Raw genomic sequence first — 25,347 nt, forward strand, 5'->3', positions numbered from 1 at the left:
GCTGAGTGTAAAATTTGGTGGGGAAAAACGCAGGCACTTAATTTTTGTTATTCATCTTTGTTTTTCAGAAAACACAGGCTCAAATACTGGTAAAGTTATGGCAGCCTTAAACCAGTGGTAATGAGCATCAGTGGTTCCTCCTGACAGGCAAACCTGGGAGAATGAAAACCATTTCCATAGCTTTGTTTACTGTCGTATGAGCAGTTATGGGATCATATTGACTTTGAATACAATGTGTAATAAAAATGACTTGGTATTGACTTATTTCCTTTGCAATGTTTCTACATCTGATCTGATCAAGATTGACTACAACTGCATGAATGACAAGAATTCTCCAGTCTATCATTGACAGTGCACTCATCACCATGGTCTGAGGATCTAAACTTCACCAATACGCTGAATCAGACAGACAACTCTCTCAAATTCCCTCTCTAAAAAGGAATGCAGTCGCCTCATGTTCATCTCCGTCACTTAATGGAAATGAAAAAGTCCCTGAGCACACAACAGGTTTCCTCCTTCAGTTATCTTTGTGACTCCACTGTGTTCACTCAAGTTTCTGCCAGTTTACATCAGCATAACTGAGATTGGAATCAGCCCCATAGATCACACGCAATATCAGGTAGTATTTGTAAAGTATATTGGGTAAAAAGTACTGACATGCGTAACTTTATTCAAAAGATGAGGGTACATTTTGCACATAGTGTGGAAGGCTTCCCTTGGGAATGATCATCAAAGAAATGTTTCAAACCTGTGGAGGGGCGTGCTGTTGATAATGGTTGTCCAGCTGCTTCAAGTGCTCCACTCTTGGTCCCTGTATAGTATTGAAAAGATGAATTCATTGCATCTCACTGCAGTCAAATTCTATTGCAGGTGTTTAAAAAGTAATCAAATTTGAAAAATGTACACTTGATAAATAATTAGAGCACATCTAGTTTATAGTGGGCCTGTGAGCTAAGGCAAGTACATTTTATAATTTGTAATATACAAACTCAGACTGCTATGGCTCTCACTGAAGCCATCTGGATTTGATGTCACTCAGCACCACTCAGAATCAAGGCCTTAATTTGTAGTGGCCACTGTATGGGAATTACTAGTGTCTCATAGACTTGGCAGGTAGAATTTATGTAAACAGTTTAGAAGCACTACAGACATTTTTAATTCTCCTGTAAAATAATAGTCCAGAAGCTACTGAAGCTTTCTTCTGTCAACGTATACTTCTGAAACCAAAGCCACAATGGACGGCCACAGTTTTGCTAAGGGGCATCCTCAGATATAGTCCATCTGACCCAGTGATACCTCTGATCCTGCTTGCCAAAAATCCCTTTTATAATATTCCTTGTCCCAATGCTCTTTAGAGAATGAAAGCCCTAACCAAGCATGATACAGATAGACATATAGTGGAGTCTCTCCTTGCAGGTAGTTTTACTGTATATACTGAAATACTGACAAGGAACAAGTTTCACAGAAGACCAGGTTTTATCTGTCTGTGTGATGGGAGATAAAGGAGGAAAAAACTTGACTGGCCAGTCTTTAAGATTAAGGTAGATTGTCAAATACCAGTTAACTGATTGTACAGACAAAATTCTCTTTAAGGATATGTGAACCTACAGTGTAGAGCAGGGGTTAGCAACCTTTCAGAAGTGATGTGCCGAGTCTTCATTTATTCACTCTGATTTAAGGTTTTGCATGCCAGTAATACATTTTAATGTTTTTAGAAGCTCTCTTTCTCTAAGTATATAATATATAACTAAACTATTGTTGTATGTAAAGTAAATAAGGTTTTTAAGATGATTAAGAAGCTTCATTTAAAATTAAATTAAAATGCAGAGTCCCTCAGACCAGTGGCCAGGACCCAGGCAGTGTGAGTGCCACTGAAAATCAGCTCACGTGCCGCCTTTGGCACCCGTGCCATAGGTTGCCTACCTCTGGTGTAGAGGTTCAAAAGAGACACTTAAGCACATTATACCTAACTAAGGTCCTGATCCTGTGAGGTACTGAACCTCCTATGAGAGTTGAGCACAGGACAAGACAGGGCCCTAAATGAAAAAACATACAATGTGGTATTACTGACCTACATGATCCCCTATGTTTATTCATTTTCTCACAAAATGAGGATAGGAATTTTCCTGGAGGCCTTTGGCAAGGTTGCTTTTTGCACCATTTCCCTAGGATGAAGGCTATAGCATTTGGTACACTCAGAACAGTAACAGACTGGTCAATGGATGGCTGGTGCCCAGTTCCTCAATGGGAGTTGAATTCAGTGGGAGTTAGGTGCCTCCTTTATGTATCAGAGTCAGCGGCAATCATTGACTGAATAGTCCAAATTGGAATAGTATGGTAAGGTGATTATAAGAAAATGGAGGATAAAACAATGAGAAAAGGAGAAAGTCGGTCATTGTTTCTACAGCATGCTGTATAGCCACAGGCCACTGAAAGGCCTGGACAAATTTCTGTTAACATTGCAAATATATGTTACTAAATAATAAATACTTGATCCACCTACCAGCCACTGAGAAAGATGAAGCCCATCTAGTGAGCACCTGAGATTGAATTCCATTAGCATACACGGCAGAGTAGTTCTCTTGTCCTGGCAGAGTCTGTACCCTTACAGTTCCTCCCGCACTGGTGATCACCCCTCTGGGATAAAAGAGGATGGTCTTAACCACAATGCCAACTAAATACTTTACAAGTATACAGTAACATTTTTAAAGAGGCATTAAGGAAACCGTGGAAAGGACAAGGTCCTTACTTTAAAAATTATTTTACTATTACTAACTACCACTATTATAACCAACTAAGCTAAGTAAAACTGGGAAAAAAACAACAGCTGAGGTAAGCAAGGATGGACACTGCTGAGACTCCATCTCAGGCGGAGGTGTTTGAGAAGGAACTGAGGATGGTTCCCCCACGCAGCTCTATAGAGCTGTGGTACAAAGCACAAGGCAGAGTAGAGCACAAGGCAAGTGCATGCCAGCTGGACACTGCTACCTAAAAATCTCAGATCGAAGGTGCCTGGGGCACATGCACACCTGAAATGGAGCGCCCATAGGGACACAACTCAAAGAAGAACCAATGGCTCTGGTCAAACGAGGTAAATTAGAAAACTGTAAGGGGGTGGGGTGAAGGTGAGATCCCAGAATTTCTACTGAACCTGTTCCAGCACAGCGCTGTATGCTTAAATTTGGAACCGTGGAACAGTTTAAGAGACTTCTGGTTAGAAATCATGAGTTGTTCTCCCAGGCCCACAAAGGTATAGGTTGTACTGCACTGCTCTAGCTCTGGATTGATACTAGGAGAAACCAACCTATTAAACAGTGACCTCACTGATTGCCAGTAGAAAAAAGGAAAGCGGCACTACAGGACATTGAGGAAATATATCAGGAAGACATATTGAGCTTTGAACTATGGGTTCACCCATAGTTGTGGTTAAGAAAAAGGAAGGCAGCACCAGATTCTGGATGGACTATAGAAAATTAAATGAAGTCACTTTAAAGAATTCTTATCCATTACCATGAATGGATAGTACCTTGCATGCTATAGTAGGTTCAGTCTGGTTTTCCACACTGGATCTTAAAAGTGAGTATAGTGAGTGGAAGTGGATCCAAAAGATGGAGAAAAAATTGCTTTCATAGCAGGACAAGCCTCGTGGCAATTTAAACTGATTGCTTTTGGCTTGTGCAGTGCACCAGCCATATTTGAAATGCTAATGGAGAGGGTAGCACATGGCATGTCCCTCACAGCTTGTCTGTTATGCCTACATGATATCCTGGTGCATGGTAAAACCTTTGAACAGGAAACAAACCATTTATAAAATGTCTGTGAGATGCTGAAGGCAGCCAGTTTGAAACTGAAGCTGAAGAAATGTGAGATGTTCCAAAAAAGAGAGACCAACATTAGCACATTATTACTAGGGAGAGAATTTTCACTGACAAAAGAGAATTGAGGTGGTACACAGCTGGCCAACTCCGAGACACTTATAGATGTACAGAGTTTTGCAGGGCTCTGCTATTACAGATGGCTAATTTGAGTATTTCAAAAATGATGACATAAGTTGGGTGGGAAAGGGAAACAACTTCAGTGGTCAGTAGAGTATGATATAAGTGTTTTGTTTTGAGTTGGAAAAGGCTCCGCTGACTGCTCCTGTCTCGGCCTACTTATGTTTCAAACTCGTTGGACAGAAAGGCTGGTGCTTATGGTTTGGCAGAAGTATTGACACAAGAACTCCAAGGACTCCCTCCCCCAGGGGACAAATAATAAAAGAACAGGGACAGGAGTGCGGTCAGAGGGTCATAAGAAGGGAGCCTGATGGGGACACCGAGCAGAGAATCCCGGACAGCACGCACTGCTCCTCGAAGGCATCAAGGGAGCCAATGGACGCCGCTCAGAGGAACTCCGCCTGGATACGTGAATGGACTAAGGATTGGAAACAAGCCCCACAGTCACAGGAGTGTCCATCGGCCAACCTCCTCTCCCTGGTTGGCCGATTTTAGCCAGGGCAAGGAGGAGGTTGACCAGGAGGTCCCGTGACTCCAAGGACTTGAGAGGGTGGTAGCTTATCATAGCAAAAGTCTATATTCTCTTGAGAGAAATTATTGCCCCACCTGAAAAGGAACTCTTAGCAGTGGTTAAATCTATAGAATGATTTTATCACTATTTTTATGGGAGGAAGTTTATGGTCAGGACAGACCAAGCTTCTCTGCAATGTCTCTTTAGATTCAGAAATCCCGAGGGACAGCTTGCCAACTGGTTGGAGAAACTGCAGTGCTATGATTTCGCAATAGCACACAGCCCTGGCCATATGCATGTTCATGATGATGCCTTGTCCAAGCAGCCTTGCTGCAAACCCTGTCCTAAGAAGGAGAACAAGGAATTAGTTGCTCAAAGGAATGGGAGTGCTTCCCTTCCTCTAATTCACAAAAGTGCCCATGTTTCTAATTCTGGAGTAGGGTTGCAGGAATGGACCCAGATCAACTCAAAACTTCCTAAAGAGAGGATCCTGATAGGAGGGTAATGTGTGACTGGAGAATCACCTTGCAAATGCAGCCACCTTGGAATGTGGTAAACACCACAGTTAAAGCTTTCTAGTCACAGTGGGAAAGCTTGGAATTTATGATTAAATATTTGTATAGGAGCAGTGTGAAACCAGGCGGTGATAGATCCAGATACTGGTTGGTTGTACCAGATATATTGGAAAAGGAGGTTCTGAGGTTATGTCATGATTCAAAACTCCTGGACATTTTGGGGTTAAAATGCTAAGGGAGAATTTCTGTTAGGTAACACGCAAGCAGGATGTAGAAAGTTGGTGCAGGAAATCTGATCCTTGTGTTACAAAGAAGGGTTTCTCTAAAACTGGGAGTACCCTCTTGCCGCAATATCTTGTGGGGGCATCAATGCCCTGTGACAAGGCGATTGAAATTTGCTGGTAGCTATGGGACTACTTTACCCAAAAAGAAATCAAAAGGTTATGACAGTAGCAAAGGTTCTTGTAAATGATTTCTTCACGAGATTTGGGATTCTGAGTGAGTTACAGAGAGACTGGGGTGAAACTTTAAAACCAGGGCTTTGGAGCTGTGCTCCAGCTCCAGGCAAAAACCTGCAGCTCCACTGCTCCGGAACTGCTCTGTGCTCCAGCTCTGGGCTCTGCTCCAAAGCCCTGTTTTAAAACCAAAGAGTTTCAACAGGGTTGTGAGATTCTATGGGTCCACAAAACTTGCACCACCCCAGCACATCTGCAGTCTGATGATGGTCAAAAGGTTCAACAGGACTTTGGGGGTTCAGCTAGCTACTGTGTTAGAACAGCACCAAGGGGACTAGGACTAGCATATCCCATTCCTTTTGATGGCTTATAGAACAGCAGTCAATGAGAGTACAAAGTGTACTACAGCACGCTTCATGTTTGGGCATGTGCTAAGGCCCACTCCCAGCAAACATTTTGTATGGAGTTTCTGAAGAGGAACAAAAAGGTTTCAACGATTTGGATGATGCAGGACCCCTATAAACCAAAACTGAAAAAATTCATGGCTTTGCTAGGAAAAATTTGAGAACAGCTGCTGATAAAATGAAAAAAGACTGTGACCTGAGGTCAGATGGGGAAACTTTTAAAAGAGGAGATGCTGGTCTGGTTCCACAATCCTAGGAGAAAAAAGGGTAGGAGCCCTCAACTGGATAAAACTTGGACAGAACCCTACACAGTAGTATCTCAAATAAACAAAGGAATGTTTAGGATACAGTTTGGTCCCAGGACTAAACCCAAAGTTATCTATAAGGACCACATAAAGCAGTATCAAGGGGTGTAGCATTTCAAACAGAATGGGCAGGAATTGTCACAGCCATCAAGTTCCACAGAAACAATAGACATGTCTTGAGCACACTGAAACGAAATCCAGGGAGAGAAAAGTCCCAAAGACATTTGGGTGGGAATAAAATTATTTTATGTTGGGGATGTGAAACTGTCCTAAAAGACACCATGCATATGTAAATAGTTAATTTGTAATTTGTTAAATTAGTTCTTTTCTTTTTGTTTGGGATGTGTCATTGAGTGTCACTATTTTGGGCCTTATTGAGACTATTGACAAAGCTGAGGTTGATGTTAGGTAGGTGGAATGCACACTTGGTATTAGCTGAAATGAAATAACTATTTCTGGTCTGTTCCTTTGTTAATGAATTTGAAAAGTTCATTTTCATGATAGCTCAAGGTTTCCTTTAAAGGTGAAATTCACCTTATACAGAAGGTCCATGTGGGAGCTAAGCAGTACAGAAGGACTTGTGAATTTCCGCCTAAATGAAAAAAAACAAACAATTTTTACTATCAAAACCTGATTTATATTTTTCAGAACCATTGTATTTCACTCTGGTGCCAATGCCTTGCGTGCCAAGGCTGTTTTGGTTATACTAGAACTTTATACATTTTCCAGGAATGCTTTTAATTCTGTTGGTTAACTAATGGTCACTACATTTTTTTCTTGTTGTTCTATCATTGCCTGACAGTGACAATCCACAGAAGTGGGCAGCCCTTTCTCTTGATGAGCTGCACTTAACTATGGTTTACATTGAGACAGTTCTTTTCATTCCAAAGAACACAAACAAAACAGAGGTACATGTAAACCACTGAAATGCAGACACACAGAGGGGACCATCCAATATTTCACTGCGCAATACTGCACAGGAGGGGGAATTTTTGCCCAGGACATCTAAACAAACTTCACTATTATGAAAGGTATAACTCTAGTCCAAAGCCCCCTGAAGTCTATCAACAAGTTCAATTAACTTTAGACCAGGCTCTGAATAAGCAGACAGGACTCCCGTTTTTAAAGTCTCATCTTCCCCTTCAGAGGCATGGACCAAATGTACCTATCATATCGCAGAAGGTGATGAAGGGCCACCTTGATCTTCTCAAATTTTTGGCATGTCTCTTTCCAGAAGGTCTTGATGTATCAAGCCCAATTTTTAGACTATTAAGCTATTCCTCCAGATAGTAGAGGTGGCCTTTATACATGTATCTGAGAAAAGCCTTTTTATCAGATACATGTATAAATCAAATCAAACTATTAACATCTGCTGGAGCAGCCAGTGGTAAGCAAAAACAGTTCGACAGTTCAGAGAAAAGGGAAATCACAGATTTTTGCTTCATAGAAATTGTTTTCCCCTGGATAAATGTTCAGTCAATTTGGAATTCATGATGGTCCTGCCAGGTTTTTCATGTGAAGAGGGGCCCAGCGGCTCCACACAGTTCTCCTCAGTAGCGCATAAGCTACTTAGTTTAAAAAAAAATGTTATTTGAGATGATGCCAAGTGCCTGTTCTCTTGACTGGGCTCAGAGTAACATAATTGTCAGATCGATGCCAAAACACAGTCCATGCAAGTGGATAGAGATTATGTTATCATGCAAGGACAGGAAAAAACACGTCAAAATAAAAGGAAAATGATATTCTCTTTTAACTACAGAGTCAATGTTCCAATGGAAAAACATAAACATCAAGGAGCCCAGAGCTGAGGCTGTGCCCTTAACAAAAGTGTGTACTCATTTGACTCAGTCCAGAAATCTAAAGGCAAAATTCTCCTAGCATATTTCGATGCTAATAGTTTTGCTCCCCAGTTGATGTTTATGGGAAATCTACATGTGCTATACAGGGACAGAGCAGAATACAAAAGTCAGGATCTGATAGGGGATACAGAGATATCTCTGAGAAGGCAAAGGCAATTTTGTCCTGGAAGTTTCCATGATAAGAAGCACTTTTCATCATGACTACACTGTAAAATGTGTCTAAGTAGTTAATTACAGATGTCATTTCTGATGGAACCAAAGGATGAAAACAGAACCCCAAGTGATGACAGCTGAATTAACTTGGCTCCCATCTTTCTCTCCCTACTCTGACTTCTAGCTGCTAATGCAACTCCTTCCATCTCCTTCCTTCCCTGTGGCCACAAGAAGTGGCATCCTTCCCAATTGCAGCTTGCTGCTGCAGGCCTGCCTGTATTCTCCATCTTTGACCCAGAGCTGGTCTGGGTTCAGTGCCAGCTTCTCCCTACAACACAGGTTCTGTTGTCCCTGCTTCCACTGCACTTCATGTTTCTGGCATGACTTAAGAGCAAGACCCAGCAGGAGCAATCAATGGCCCAAAGTTTCCCAACAGTTTCCTAACTGCCCAGAAGTGCATTCCTCTGGCCAAACTCTGCCAATTTTCTCCTAGTGACCACAACTCAGGAAATTCTTATACCCTTTGGGATTAGCCTGTGTCCTAAAGACTAATATAGCTAACTTGGTAAAAGTGTGACATTTCTTGTGACACTGGCAGTATGGGAGTCCAGTGTCAGACTTGAGGCATGACCCACCTCTGACTAGGCTTTAAAAGTTATCTAAAAATTAACATATTGGGCCAGATCCTTAGCTGGTGTAATTTAGCATCTAGGCCACTATTACCCCAGCTGAGGATCTGGTCCTCAATTTTGCCTTCTGATTATTAATCCAACTAATGTCTCAAGGGTAGCTTTAGCTCAGTTCCTCATGCCTAGGTATAATCATCATCAGTAGGTTCCCTTCCACTCCCCATGACAGAGCTATACCTTTTATTGCCTAGTCAGGAAAAGGCTGGTGATGTTCCGTATCTTGACGGTAATTAGGCATATTAAAAGGAAAGGAAGGATTTAATACAATAACCAAAATGGGCACAAAACCTCACATCAGTTACAGTATAGGGAATTATTTGGGGCCATATTCTACAGTCATTACACTTGTCAAATAGTATTACTCTAGCAAGTAGTCCATTGAGTAAAGAGGACTACTCGTGTGAGAAAAGACTGGAGAATCCAGCCCTGAATTAGTGATGGGTTAGTTCCAAATCCTGAATCCAGATTTGCATTTAAACTGTCATGGGCCTATTTTTTATTCAAATACAGTTTTACTGTGAAGAATTCTTTCATTTTTGGTTGCAAAGTCAGTTCTTTAATAACTTGCATTAAAAGTTTTTACAGCACATTCTTGTGCTGTTAACTTTTTAAAATCTAAAGTACTGTACTGTATTGTATTTGTACTCACTAAAAAGCATACAAACTAGTTGCATAGCTTTCAGGAAACATACACAATACTATTGTACAGCAAGTAAATGCCTCTACAAACTGGGACGTTAAGAAGAGTTCAGTACATGTGTAGAAGGTAGTATATTGCCCATTGCCTAACCCTGGTTGGGAGTGTGGTGGGAGTTTAAATTTCTCCAGCACAACCTCCCCATACTCATGCTTTACATAGGTGAAGTGGTTTTTCACCCTAAAAGAATAAGCAAAAACACCAGAGAAGAAATAATTTCTTAAAAGAATAATAATTAGAGTTTAGGTTTTGGGGTTTTTTTCTTCTTTTTAAAGCAGAGGTTAAAACTAGATTATTCTCCTGAAACTGTGCCAGTACCATTGGTATGTGAGATGCAGTGAGGAGGTGGGTTTTTTTTTTTTTTTTAAGTTCTACATGGAATTTATAGATTGAGATATGCAGCATTACATAAGGGAACTGTGCAGCAAAACCAAGCATGAACAAGTTTGGTTGTGCCTATTCCTGCTCCTTTATGATGCATAGAGACAGCCTCAAATTTTTATCAAGTTTTCTGCTTGTGTAATTGACACTACAAAACTTGAGACCTCTAAGGCTAATAGTATGAGCCAGCTAAAAACTTTATTGCTTAGCTGGAAAAGTGGCAGATGTATTAACATATTCTAGAGACCAGCTACTAGGAAGGGACAAAGATCCATGTGTTCATAATTCATTTTATGGAAGAAAGAGAGTATACAGATAAAAACAAATGAAGTATATCAAGCTGTGAAAAAAAAAGTCCTATTGCCCACACAATATTTTTGGGCTGTGAGAACTGCTGTTCTCAAGAATCATATTACTGGAAATAGGCAAAAGAACTTTATCGTTACTGTAACTTGCCTAATCATTGCAGCATGTGAGTGCATAATTGGAGTCAAATACAAATAGTCAGATACTATTCAAATACTGCTTGTTCTTCTGAAGTGTGTAGGAGGCTGGTTTGCCTATAAACTTAACAAAAGTTCTTTTTATGTACTTGCCGAATCTTTGACTGAAATTTATGCTACAAGTGTTGTTAATCATAGAATAGAATATGCTATTCATAGGTTGGAAGAGACCTCAGGAGGTCATCTAGTCCAATCCCCTGCTCAACGCAGGACCAACACCAACTAAATCATCCCAGCCAGGGCTTTGTAAAGCCAGGCCTTAAAATCCTCTAAGGATGGAGATTCCACCCTTCCACCCCCTAGTAACCCATTTCAGTGCTTCACCACCCTCCTAGTGAAATAGTGTTGCCTAGTATCCAACCTAGACATCCCCCACTTAAAACTTGTGACCATTGCTTCTTGTTCTGTCATCTGCCACCACTGAGAAAAGCTGAGCTTCATCCTCTTTGGAACCCCCCGCATCAGGTAGTTGAAGACTGCTATCAAATCCCCCCTCACTCTTCTCTTCTGTAGACTAAATAACCCCTGTTCCCTCAGCCTCGTCTTGTAAGTCATGTGCCCTAGCAAATCACATGCAGTGGGACAAATCCTTCCTTAGAACATAGATGTTCCCCCAAATTTTAACCCCAAGAGCTACATAGTGCACAAAAACTACACTATAATTTGCATCTGAGGAAGTGAGTATTCACCCATGAAAGCTCATGCTCCAAAACGTCTGTTAGTCTATAAGGTGCCACAGGATTCTTTGCTGCTTTTACTATAATTTGAGTAATTTTGTTTTAAGGCCATAACACGCTACATTGCCTAACTTCCATAATTAATTACTCTTAAAAGGAAAAAGATTCTCTCTTTTAAAAATTATATTTAATGCTGAAACATTTCTAACCCACACTAAATACCTGATGGCCCACAGAGTGAAAGTAATTAAAAATATATTCAAAATCCTTTTCTTGCTATCCAAATACCCAGATTCGTGTGCAAAATTTTGCAGTGACATAAGTGGTGGTGTAAATTACACGTTGTGTAAACTGTAGTCATGAAAACAAATATAATTGGTAAATTAATGTAATATTGATTGATTAATACTGAGCTTGTATGCTGCATGCAGTAAATTTATCCTGATCATTGTTGTGTTAGCTTAAACTGGGGCTGAAATTGATTTGAGCAGTGTTGAGAATGGTGTGGTATAAGAAAGGAGGAGAGCGGAAGCCTACTTTATCTTACACTTTCCAACTAGTAACTTTTCAGGCTCAGTTTGCTCAGTTCCACCTCCCATATCTATAAATTATACTCGTGCACCAGTTGCCAGACTAGTGCAAGTTATTCTATTTTGTCATTTACACCAGTTTTAAGAGCATCTTTGTATCATTATTGTCACTGTTGAATTTGTCCTAGAGACTTTATGAAAGTTACAGCCACTTACTCCAAACTGTATTTGACTTGAAGTCTTTTAATGACATTTTGTTGGTGTGTTTTGAGAATTGTCAGGAATATCCATAATTCAGGTGGCAGACAAAGGTTACAACTGAAAAATATAGTTAATTTCTAAAATATGTTTCCTTGTCATCTTGATTAGTAGTCTTCTAGCTTACCTGTGAATGGCAGCGCCACAGATGCTGGAAAGGGAGGCATAAACTACATTCCCAAAGACATAGAACTGCCATAGCGGGCAACCTGCTGGACAGAGGACATCTGCTCTCTCCTTTCTGAGATCAACTCCCCTTGTAAGGCATGTGATGGTAGTGGGGGCTAAAGAGGAAAAGAAAAAATTGAGCTCTGAGGCTTGAACAGCCTATTATAACGAATTTGGAGGATCATTTCCAATCTACGCACCATATCTCAGTTTAAAGCACACATTTTAATTTGAAATTAAGCTACAGCCTTGTCTTGTACTGCAGTCTGGCTTTAAGGATTCGGTCACAGCATATATCATGGGCAATGACAAGGAAGATTACACACTCTTGTTTCACGATCATGTTGGAAAAAACAAGAACCAACAAGAAATTATTGAAAGCTCTGAACTACATTCAGCAGAGGACAACACAGATGATGGTGGAAAGCTGGAGGGCATTGGAGGAGAAAGGCGCCAGCAGTTCAAAGCAGCAGCAGCTGCAGCTTTCTCTATTACTACGGCATACAGGCATGAGGAAGGCTGCTCAGAGCCAATGAACCCCCAAAAGTGGGCAGCACTGTCCATGAAAGGAATGAGGGTCAGGAATGTGTTGTCTCAGACTGTCCCTTGGACAGCCTCCACCAACAGAGCTCCTAAGAAGCTCTCAGCAAAAGCTGAAGCCACCATCCAAGATGGAATTCATAAGAGAAGGTGACAATGGTACCACCTTCACTACACTTCACTCCCATTAAGACTATCAGAAAAATTTAGGCCAGGGCAGTGAGGTTAGATATTCATCTGTCTGCCCCAGCAAGAGTGAATTAGGTCTATTATTGCAATGCTACCTATTTCTAGAACATGTAAACCACTGCCATGAAGAGTATAGGAGAGACAAGGTGGGTGAAGGAATATCTTTTAATGGACCAACTTCTGTTGGTGGAAGGTACAAGCTTTTGAGCTTCACAGAGCTTGTCTTCATAGACAGTATAGAAAGCTTAGTGCAAATAACTGAAGCTGCTTTTAGTCAGTCGCTTAAAACAAATGTCATCCTTAAGTGACAAAGGACACAGTGAAAACAGTCAACCACGCGGTCAATAGACACAGATAAAATGTAACTTGGCAAAGTGAAAACTTCATGTTTGTCTTTGGCTGGGATTTTGAAAAGCACCTCAGTGAGTCAGGTGCCTTTGTCCCATGGGAAGTTGCTGTCTCTTACTTCTGTTTTTTCTATTGTTAGCTCAGGCATATTGTTTTCTCTTTTTAGCAACAATAACTATTTAACATACAGTACATTACATTTTGTATAGTAGTTAAAATACACCGTAAACATTCAATCATTAGGATTAGCATTTATAAGAAAATTTACTTAAATATTTAAATAATAAATAAAGTTGAAAAGAAATTACAACATCCAATATACTACTTCAGTTACTGTAGACAGTTCCCTGCATCAAATATATTCCCACCTTCTGAGATTCCTAAATACAGCTGTGCATATCACAAGTACCTAAAGCTATTTTCCAGAGAGGCTTTCCATTATGTAAGTATACAAAGGGAAAGCCAAGTTATTTTACAAGATATTTCTATGTAATGGAAATAGATGGTCAAACAACTTAACTGGATGTAGGGGTCTGGTTGAGATAGCATGCCATATTAGCACTTCTCTTTTATCTCCATCAATGTCTGCAAAATTTATTTTTTATTAAAACCCAAAAATATTACTTGGTAAATTTTTGAACTGGTGAAGACATTTTTCAAATATGAACCTATGCCATAATTTATCTTCAGAGAAACAATAGTTCTAAAATGTGTGAACTGCTCCATTTCTCTCACTATGCTGTATGAAGTTAATCTGAAGTATAATGATGGTTACATAAGGGAAAAGTTTTCAAAACTGAAAATCTGAAAGCCTTGCACTTACATTGTGTGAACAATACTGTGACTGTATGTGGGAATTTGGCAGTTAGTCATGCAATAATTTTAGATTACTTGCCATGTGCAAATATACGTATAGTAACAGCACACAAATGTAGGGTCACTCCTGTGCACACATTTTTGCATGAGGATCAAGCCTAGTTCTTTTGAGAACTTGGTATTTAATGTGCAACATCATTAACTATTCTATCCCCAGTCAACGTAGCACAACCAACTAGTGTGTGGGAGCGTGGCAAACTTGGGATTTTTTTCAGGAGTAACATCACTTCTACCTTACAATCTGACCCCTGACTGGATACCGATATTGACTTTCTAAGAACAAATCCTGCCCCTGACGTCCTTGCAACAGATTTTTTCCCTCTCCTTTTACTACTGTATCATCAGCTATTCAGCCAATAGGGCTAAAATGTAGAAATTCTACCAGCATAAAGAAAAAAACATCTTAAATGGATCTGAATAGATTCCAAGGCCAGAAGGGACCATTGTGATCATCTAGTCTGACATCCTGTAGGCCACTGAATTTTCCCATTAACTTCCTAGAGCATACAAAATAGTTCTTTACCAGTACATACCCTGGGCTGCAGAGGTTTTTAGTGGGGTCTGGGACTAACTCTGTAACTGAGGCCACCTCATCATGAGAGGAGGCTCAGATGGGGAATTGGGGGGGTCCACCTTGCAGCAGCAGCTTGATTCGTGTCCTGAGGGACTGAGCCTGACTCCCCACGCTGGGCATTGTAACCTGGACATCACGACGGAGGGGCTGCTGGGCCAAATTTTAATGAGTGTTGCTGTGACCCGGTGCACCAGGTTGCAGCACTACTTGCTTTGGGGGCCCTCTCAGATAGGAAGTCCTGGAGCAAACTCCCCCTTCTCTCCCTCTGGGACAGCCCTACCAATATCACTCATACTTGCAGCAAAGATCACTATTACTATTACTAAAAGTGCTTTACCTTGAGATCACAGCAAACAATTCTGTTTTTCATTAGCATATTGAACATACTGCATGCCAGTGAAAACACACAGAAAGTCACATTTTTATCTCATTTATTATTTTATAAATGTGTTAGTTTAGATTTTTATCAGTGCATTTGCCAGTAAGGGCCTTATTTTCAAAATAGAAGAAGTGCTAGGAACAGAAATGCAGGAGGAGTTGTGAGATAACTTTCTGGATATTTCTGTGTGCAAATACCATAATACACATTTAATCACAGTAATTGTGTGTACCAGGTACGCACATAATTGTGCATGTAGTTTTGCAGATGAGCCTTGGCGTCTGATATTTTGAAAATTAAACCTATAATACGGGAGACTTAAAATGGGGAAGGGGAAGGAGTGAAATGAGGACCTCTAAGCTTTGTCAAATCATTTAAAATACTTTTTTTTTTTGGATATTTATGAAATGTTTTTTGTTTTACTTAAAAAATTAACATCTTTCTGTGTCTCTATGGTTCATCTTGTCCTATTTAGATTGTAGGATCTTCAGGGCAGGAACAGGGACTTTTAAAATTTGAGTCTTATACGGAACTAAGCATATTGTTAGTGCTTCTAATTCTCTAGAAGTGACAGCAACAGCACTTAAATTCTGCATTACCCTCTGGGTACTACTTGCTTTCAGATATAATACTTACATTGGGTCAGAGCCTAAGCCACAGGGTATTATTATTCAGAAAGCTCATGCCACTTGTCTCAAAAATATTTCCAGTATATAAGGCAATTGTACTTGAACAAACAGGTTAAGTTTCATCCAGACTGGGTTTTTTTTTTTTAATGTAAAGGAAACAATTTTATTTCTGTAAATAGTTTCATATGATTTTCAGATTAAAAGTAGCAGGTCCAAAAATTTGACTAAATATTTCTAGGAAAGCAAATGCCTAAAATAAAATCAAGAGCATACTGGCAATGAGGGTATAACTCCTCTTCTATAAATTATGTAAGGAAATGTCTTCAGGCTAAGAGATTCCCCATTTTTTGTTACAGTCATGACAATACTCCTATCCAATTCCATTAGTATCAGTGGAAACCGTGTACACTTCCAAGAGCAGATGAGGCAGGTGACCTGGTATAATTGTTTAAGTACAAGTCTGGAAGTCCAAAGCTCTATTCCCATTTCTCTTGCTGACTGGATAACATATCATGGGATTACCTGGTTGTCAGAGGTGCTGAGCAGTACATCCCCAGCTCCCATAGATATCAAGAACCTTTGAAATTCTGGTCACTAACTTCTCATTTTCAGTTTCTACAGCTATAAAATGGGGACAAATACTTACTAGCCTCAAAGGAGTGTTGTGAGGATTAAGTAGTTAGAATCTGTAAAGAACTTTGAACCCACAAAGTGCTTATAAAAATCCTCTGTATTATCATTAATTAGAGTTCCCACTGTCTCCCTTCCCCAATGATCTCAGTCATTTAAAGATACCACTGTACCCATCACTACAAGTGAGCAACCTAAAGGTCTTTTCCTTTGGCTCACTGACACTATTATATAGTCTACTCTCTGCTTCATGCCAGCCCATTGTGTGCAAGGTTGTAGAGCTAGTCTGTCCCTGTGATAAGAGAAACAGATTTTCCTTTTGATTCTAATTTGTTATTTTAAGTTCCTCTCAGGGAATTAGTTACATCTTTTTTGGTTTCATCTACGTAAATTCATGGCTATGCAATGGTGCCTGTTGCCATGATGCTAATGTGTCCTGATAGTCCCTTGTCTGGCTTTCCTCTTTCATTTGTCATGTGTCTTCATAATCTATGGAAAATTCAGCATTCTGAAATTCACATTACTCATATTTGCAAGCAATTAAACTGGCTCCTGGTGAAATGGCTAATTTAGGGACAAATGCAGGAACCTAGCATTCAACCCAAATAGTGAGTACACTGGTTACCTTTAAAAGATACCTCTCCACAGACTGCTGTGCAGCTAGAGCCACTGCACAGAGTATCTCAGCTCTGGTGGCTGAGATAACATGTCATACCCCACACATGCATCACAGTAGTGATTTTGGGAACAGAAGAAGGGCCAAAGGCTCTAGAGCCTCTGGTCATCCCACAATCTCTCTCTCAGCTGCACAGCGATATTCATTTCTTGCATAGCCCTTCCCCCAAACAATTCAACTCCTTTCCTAGTTCAGAAGAACTACATCAATTCTGCTGCCAGGAAGAACTTTGCAGCCACAGACATGGAAGCTGGATTTGATTCATAGTCTCACTCTTTCCATACTTGTATGATCTAATAAGTTTTCCTCTACTTTTAAATGTTCATTTGTAGACCTCCACCAGTCTCCTCATGTTACAGTTAATATTACTGTTACGTTTGTATTGTTCTTCTCCAGTACATCAATTTGGTATATGCATAATTAATAAAAATTTAGAAATTAATAATCATTTTTGTCTGATGCCAAACTTTTTACCTTCTTAAGTACACATCCAAATTCAATACTGAGGATAAAGCCTGTTCAATGCATTAAAACATTTGAAACACAGAGAGGTCCTTTTAAATATTCAGTGGTTTGACTATCTGTGCCTACCTTAACTGCACATAACAAATGTAGTAGATAAATGCTAATGAAAATAGTTACCCATAAGTTACACCCTAAGTATTTTTCACTTGATCTCCTTTCTATTTCTGAATGAATTTGATAGAACTTTCCCTTAATTTCATGAAAATGTTTTGTGATGGGAATTTGAAAACCTAGACCCTAAATCTAATTATGTTGCAGGAGAAAAGCTTATCTTGCAATTTATCATCACAGATCCATTCATGTCCATTATAGACTCCCAGTGGCGTTTGGAGTGCAAAGTGAATGAAGGATTGGGTTTTAAAAATGCCAAGAAAATGACCAAACTTCCACTCTATCATAGCTTGCACATACACTCTATATGTCACAGAAACACAACACCTCAGACTATTGTGTGGAAACACACTGTATTTCTTCCTGATTAAAACATGATTTAATGGAGGAAGTTCCATGTAGAAAGAGAAGGATGGATGTCTTGCTTCAGTGCTGGACCTACGAAAGACAAGGGAGAACCTATTACAAAGGCGTTAAAGTCTGTCTTCTCTCCTATGACATCCATCAAATAACCATACCATAGGTTTAAACATTTTGTGACCCAAAAACCTCTTAATGCCACCTGGCAAGGGAATGCAGAAGGGTTACAGGAATCTCCTGATTCTTGTGTGTGCATTCTGGTTCACCAAAGAATGCAATCTGAGGTCTCAAATGAAAGCAAGTGTCACACCAGACAGCAATATCATTGTGAAATGTATATACAGATGCTATGTAAAGAATTATGTATATATTAGGGCTTTCACACAATTAAAAATATTCATTGCATGATTAATCATGCAATTAATCATACCGTTAATAATAGAATATTATTTAAATATTTTTGGATATTTTCTACATTTTCAAATATATTGATTTCAGTTACAACACAGAACACAAAGTTTACAGTGCTCATTTTATATTTATTTTTATTACAACTATTTGTGCTATAAAAACAAAAGAGATAGTATTTTTCAACTCATCTCAGACAAGTACTATAATACAATCTCTTTATCATGAAAGTTGAACTTACAAATGTAGAACTATGGACAAAAAATAACTGCATTCAAAAATAAAACAAAGTAAAACTTTAGAGCCTACAAGTCCACTCAATCCTACTTCTTGTTCAGTCAGTAACTCAGACAAACAAGTTTATTTACATTTGCAGAAGATAATGCTGCTCACTTCTTATTTACAATATCACCTGAAAGCGAAAACAGGTGTTCATATGGCACTGCTGTAGCCGGTGTCTTAAGATATATTAAATATATGCCTGATGTATTAAAGATTTGTATGTCCCTTCATGCTTCAACTACCATTCTAGAGGATATGTTTGCAGGATTCTGCTTGATAACAATCCAAAGCAGTGCAGACTGATGTATGTTCACTTTCATCATCTGAGTCAGATGCCACCAGCAAAAGGTTGATTTTCTTTTTTGGTCATTTGGGTACTGTAGTTTCCACATCAGCAGGGCCAGCTCCAGCGTTTTTGCCACCCCATGTGGCAAAGAAAAAAAAAAGCCACAATCGGCAGCACTTCGGCGGCGGTAAACCATTCTTCGGCTGCAATTTGGCGGCAGGTCCTTCTCTCTGAGAGAGACTGAGGGACCTGCCGCCGAAGAGCCAGACGTGCGGCCCCTTTCCGTTGGCCGCCCCAAGCACCTGCTTGCTTCTCTGGTGCCTAAAGCCGGCTCTGCATATCAGAGTGTTGCTCTTTTAAAACTTCTGAAAGCATGCTCCAAACCTCATCCTTCTCAGATTTTGGAAGGCACTTCAGATTCTTAAACCTTGGGTCAAGAACCAGGAGCCAGGAGCCATTTTAATTGCTTGCAAATATGAGTAATATGAATTTTAGAAATCTCACATTGGTACCTTCTTGTATTTTGTCAAATCTGCAGCGAAAGTGTTCTTAAAACGAACATGTGCTGGGTCATAATCTGAGAGTGCTATAACATGAAATATATGGCAGAATTCCAGTAAAACAGACCAGGAGATATACAACTCTTCCCCAAAGAGTTCAGTCATAAATTTAATTAACTTTTTTTTTTTTTAACAAGCATCATCAGCATGCAAGCATGTCCTCTGGAATGGTGGCCGAAGCAAGAAAGGGCATACAAATGTTTAGCATATCTGGCATGTAAATACCTTGCATTGCTGGCTACAAAAGTGCCATGCGAACACATGTTCTCACTTTCAGGTGACATTGTAAATAAGAAGCCAGCCGCATTATCTCCCATAAGTGTAAACAAACTTGACTGTTTTAGTGATTGGCTGAACAAGAAGTAGGACTGAGTGGACTTGTAGGCTCTAAAGTTTTATACTGTTTTGTTTTTCAGTGCAGTTATGTAACAAAAAAAAATTCTACATTTGTAAGATGCACTTTCACAATAAAGAGTTTGCAGTACAGTACTTGTAAGACGTGAATTGAAAAATATTATTTGCAGTACAGTACTTGTAAGACGTGAATTGAAAAATATCATTTTTACAGTGGAAATATTTGTAATAAAAATAATATAAAGTGCACACTGTATACTTTGTATCCTGTGTTGTAATTGAAATTAATACATCTGAAAATGTAGAAAAATGGCAAAAACTATTTAATAAATTTTAATGGGCAGTCCTTGTTTAAAAATAAGATTAAAACTTCGATTAAATCAAAAAAATTAATCGTGTTAAAAAAATTAATCCCAATTAATCATGTGAGTTAACTGTGATTGACAGTCCTAATATATATATATATATAGAGAGAGAGAGAGAGAGAGAGAAAGAAGATATATTCTTAAAGTTTGTATCAAGGTGTTAGTCACCAGAAAAGGTGAAAAACAGGTTATCTGTCAGACAGGAGATATTGATTCATCTATCTGTTTACATGTGGACTGACTATTGTTTCGTTCAGAATGGGTCCCCTATCACCAGTCTGAACTGAATGCAAATGAAGGATTGTAAAAAAGAACTGCCAGGAAGGGAAACACACTGGAGATAGAGAACTTTATCTTGAGGTGCATATAGGAGATTTGCTTGAGTATATTGGGTGGGGCAAAGAGCCTGAACAGACATCTTTCACTGAGGAAGAAAAAGGACAGCACTTTTGTTTCATAAATGAAGGGTCTAGGCCAGGCTTGGTTGAAAATGCTGGAGACTATAGGGTGAGTTAAGTTTCTTTAGACAGAAGTGTAACTTGCTAGTTTAGTCTCTAGAAAGCGAGTTATGATTTTGTTTTTTATGCACCCATTTGTCTCCAAAGTTCTTATTCATTATTATTTGAATCTCTAATCTTTGATAATAAATGTATTACTGTTTTCACTATAAATATATCTAAGTGCTGTGGTGTTAAACAAAGTGCTTATAAGATGGTGTACACTGTTCCTTTGGGAACAGCAGACCTGGTAATTCTGTGAGTGTTCAGTGGATACAGATACAGGCTGGACATTGCAGGGAACACTGAATATTCGGGCATGGGTCTGTGCTTGAACAGAGGGAGTGAGGCCTACAGGGGTCTGGAAGGCAGCGCTTGAGCTAGAGGCCGCTAGTTTCAGAGAACTGACCCACAGCAGGCACAGACATAGCTGCCTCATGCTATGGGGCAGGCAGTGGTGAGGTGCTTCACAAATCTGGATACCCCTAAGATGCATCACACATTCTATAGCTCGTCAATCCAGTACTTTCCTAAATTACTATCTTTGCACTATACAGTTCTGCTACTTATTACTGCAAAAAAATGAACAATTTTCACACAACTGTCAAACTAGAGTCACCAGACATTTAAAGGGAGTCTTATCAAGGTAAAAGCCACAACTAAATGTTGGGCTATGTTGTCCTGTGTTGCTTGGGTATAGGAGAGAGCAGAATCTGTCCCAATATATTTCAAGAACAGTTTCATTGTAAACTATCATAAAGCCAGGGATTATAAAGAGTGAAATAGCTTTCAGTCATGTCACTGCTTATGCTGGTTTTTTCCTTTTGCCATTTTTGTACTGCTTGGACAGTGAAACTGAAGTATTCACTTTCCTTTTCTGCCTCAAGCCTTCAAACAAGCATGTGTTTAAATTACACAGAGAAATAATCCCACAGGCCTTGTCTACACTGGGAAAATGCATCATGTTGGAAAACATGTTAACTAACAGGTTTATACTAACACAATTTTGCCCTGAGCATAGACAAGGATAACTGGATTTAAAAATGTGTTAACCGGTCATGGCTATGTTGGCTGGGTTTTTATTTGTTTGTTTTGACATTTCATTTACATTGTTTTGTTTCCTTTTGAACAGTCTAGGGTTAACTAAGACCAGCTAACAAATTACCAACATGCACAGGTGTTTCCAGGATTGGGCAGATATGGTCAGTTTCATTTGTGGCATCTAGAGGCTAATCCAGCTCCCACTGAAATGAGCTGAAATATTCCTATGGATTTCAATGGGAGTAGGATCAAGAGTAAAAATTTTTAAAGCACCTAAGTGATTTGGGAGCCTAAATCCCTTTGACTTTCAGTGAGACTTAGGTTCTTAAGTCACTTTTGAAAATGGGATGTAGGTGGTTTTGAAAATGTTGCCCCAAACCTCTAATGTGCTAATGTCATGTTGTTGAGTGAGTGTGGGTGGGGAAATATTTTTTAAACTTATTTTCATTTGTTTAAATGCATACAAATTTCTGTTAATATTACCTTATGGAAAACCATTTAAAGCAAGCCTAAGCAAGGGCATAAATTAAATTGCCAGTGTCCCTTTAATTTCTCTTTAGTTGCTTTGACAGACACCTTCAATTTACAGGACTTTATCCCAGTTAGGAAGGATCCTAAAGAGTTCTTCTATTGTTCCCTGCCAGTGTCACAAGTTATTCCCTCTCTTTATATTGACCTGCAAAAGAAACGGGCAAAATTGATCCTGGTTTAGGTTCTGCATTACAGCCTAGTTAGGAGGTCCTCAGTAATGATTTGTATCTAGCAATTGGACACCAGGCCATCATACTAACTAACATTAAAGAGTTTGCCAAAAGTTAAAACAAATAAACAAACAAAAATAGAAAAATAAATTCTTATATTATACATACAAATTTGAAGTCACTCACCATTTGGGGTCAGGATGATGCTCTGCTTCCAGAATTCATTGCTGGACAGGAGCGATTCTGGATCCTTTCTTTTGCCCTTGCTTCGCTCCCATTGATGGAGGGAATAGAGAGAGTTTCATTTGAGAACATGGTCCCCAAGCCAAAATGGTTGCACTCCTTAGTTGCTCAACTGATTTGCCTTCTTTAGTTTTTCTATTGCCATGTGTCCACTTGGGTGTGATTCCGACTCCATGGAGTCACCGTTCTCCCAACAGCAGAGTTTCACTCATCCGTGACACTTGTCAATATGCCACCCATAGTCTGTTGGGCACTTTCTATATGTCTCTTCCCTTCCAGGGTAAAATCATGGCACAACAGGCTTAAAATGTTTGCATTGAGTCTTATAGTCATAGTATGTTTGTAGGTTGTCTGATGACAAATCCTTTTTAAGCTTTGTGAGTTTCTCTCACTCTCTCATATACATACACTACTACATTTACCGTTCAGTTTGTTACACTATAGAGAAGTTAGATACCTTTGCCTCCTGGAAATACCAACCCCCCTCCATTCTCCATCTCCTTCTATGCTTCTCACTTTTAAAAGACAAGTCTTGTCATATAGCTACAAACCTATGTTCTCCCCTCAAAGATTTATGTCGAAGTAATATGGAACCAACAAAACAAACATTCTATACAACATTGCTCAATCATTTTACTTTTTGATGTATGCTATCTCCCATGTTTGATCTGTTTAGTTTATTAGCTTTTTGGAACAGGTATCTTGTCTGTGAAACGTCTAGCACATTATTGGTACTAAAGAATAAAATAATAAAAATACAATAAAATACTTTTCTTGTGTATCATTGTATCTGGATAATCCCATTTGCAAGCTATGTTTTGTTTACTTTTTTGGCTCAAGAGAGGGAGAATAATACAAGTTCAGAAGGAAGTGTCAGTTACCCCATCACGAAATTCTCTTTCACAGCCCGACAGACAGCATGCAGGGAGGGAAAGGCTGGTGCTACATCCCATCCCATCCCATCCCATCTGGAAACAGCATTGTTTTTTCCCTTCAATATAGAAGTGGATTTCAGAGCACTTTGAAAATCCAGTTTTGAACAGAAATGGTGCTGCAGTCTTAACTCTGGAGCAGCTAGCAGCGGCTCAGTAACCCAATGACGGCATGATAGGATAAAGAGACGCAGCCAGCATCTAGATTCAACAAACAAATAGTTCTAGGAGCTCTGAGATGTGATCCCATCAATGTGGTTTTAGTCTGAATATTTGCATGTTTAACAGAATCTGCTAATACTATGCGAAAAGCAAGGTCACGCTGGTGCTAGACTTTATATAAAAGAGAAAAGGCTACTGTGTGTTCAGTCATTTCTTACCTTAGAGCATAAACAAATTCCCGGTAGCCCACGCACAAAGAATTATTATTTTCCTATCACCGTTAAAGTAAGAAATTTTCAGGTGAGATAGAAAAGGATTCTACAATCGCAAGCCAGGCTGCTTTTGTACATGGTTTAACTTGCACTTGGTGTGTGACTATTAAAGCCGTGAACAGTTACAGAGATGCTTGAACGCGCCACAATTAGACATTTTAAACTAATTTAAATAATAAAAAAAAAGTTCGCTTGGAAAAACCAAGCGCAAATTTGTATTTAGCAATTGCGGAATTCCCTTAAAGTCAAGCCCTAGGCTGGAAACGGATGTCCGGGGTTGTAGCGGGAGATGATCGCTAGCTAGTGTGTCGAACTGGCTCAGCCCTGCAGAGACCCACTTTAGAGGCGCCACCAGTTGGAGACCCATGAAGGGTCCTATGTAAAAACCGGAGTCTCTGAGACTAACGGAGACTAGCAACTCACCCGAGCCGTCGCTTGCCCGCCCCGGGCTGGCCAGCAGGAAGCCACCTGCAATCAGAGACACAGAGGGGTTCAGGAGCGGTCCCACAGCCGAGCAGTGTAGCTGGGCGCAGGGCGCGCTCGGCCGGGGGGTTCGGAGCGGAGCGCCTTGTCCGCGCTGACCCGGGCACGCGGAGCCGCTCCCCACCTACCTAGCAGCATCAGCACGGGAGACATGGCGGCCGCGCAGGCTGGCACCTGGGGAGAGGGAAGAGAACTTCAGCGCAGCGCTCGGCAGCGGCAGGGTTAGCTGGCGCCGCCCCCTCCCCTTCCCCCGGTGTGTGCGTAGCTGGAGTTAGGGGCGCCGGGGTGTCTCCGGCACCGGGCTGGCAGGTGGAGTGTGGGCACCTGCGCCGGGCTCGCGCGGGGAGGGCGGGCTCTCCTGCGCCCAGGCACGGGCTGCTTGGCTCCGCGCGGACCCCGGCCGGGGACCAGCCCCGGGAGCTCCTTGCGGGGGGCAGGGGAGCCGGGGGAAGAGAGACAACCCACCCCCGGGAGCTGCCGCACACGGCCTGGCTGGCGGCGCTGCTGGTGCTTGTGACAGCGCCGCGAGCCCCGCGCGCGCTTTAAACCCTTCCGCGAGCGCATGAGCACTGGGCGGGCCCGCGCTGCCTGGGTGGCCTGGGCGGGCGACCTGGCGGGGAGGGAGCGAGCGCCAGGCCGGCGGCCTCACTGGTAAATTGCCTGAGGGTAGCAGCAGGCAAGTGCGCGGGGCGCCGGCAGGGCCTCTTCTCCCGGCCCTGCAAACCGATCGGAACGGATTCTCAGGCACCCGTGTAAACCTGGCCGCCTGTGGAGTGACTCCGGAGTCACCTGGACAAGTGAGGCCGGGGAGCTCTACTCCGCCC

The 25,347-nt window shown here is 40.6% G+C and overlaps 1 protein-coding gene across 1 annotated transcript in view; it reads right to left on the reverse strand.

Annotated features, from left to right (window-relative positions):
• COCH (cochlin) overlaps positions 1 to 25,009 on the reverse strand; it is a 36,977-nt gene extending 11,968 nt beyond the window's left edge. Inside the window, exons 1-6 of the mRNA XM_030559348.1 lie at positions 24,989 to 25,009; positions 24,652 to 24,697; positions 24,464 to 24,508; positions 12,060 to 12,216; positions 2,504 to 2,637; positions 749 to 811 (exon numbers count right to left, since the gene is read on the reverse strand). Of these exons, the coding sequence (XP_030415208.1) occupies positions 749 to 811; positions 2,504 to 2,637; positions 12,060 to 12,216; positions 24,464 to 24,508; positions 24,652 to 24,676 (424 nt within the window). The 5' untranslated portion in view covers positions 24,677 to 24,697; positions 24,989 to 25,009. The remainder of the gene's footprint in view (positions 1 to 748; positions 812 to 2,503; positions 2,638 to 12,059; positions 12,217 to 24,463; positions 24,509 to 24,651; positions 24,698 to 24,988) is intronic.
• Between the last annotated feature and the right edge of the window lie 338 nt (positions 25,010 to 25,347).

Source organism: Gopherus evgoodei, chromosome 4, assembly GCF_007399415.2.
Source record: "Gopherus evgoodei ecotype Sinaloan lineage chromosome 4, rGopEvg1_v1.p, whole genome shotgun sequence".
In the NCBI taxonomy this organism is placed as follows: Eukaryota; Metazoa; Chordata; order Testudines; family Testudinidae; genus Gopherus; species Gopherus evgoodei.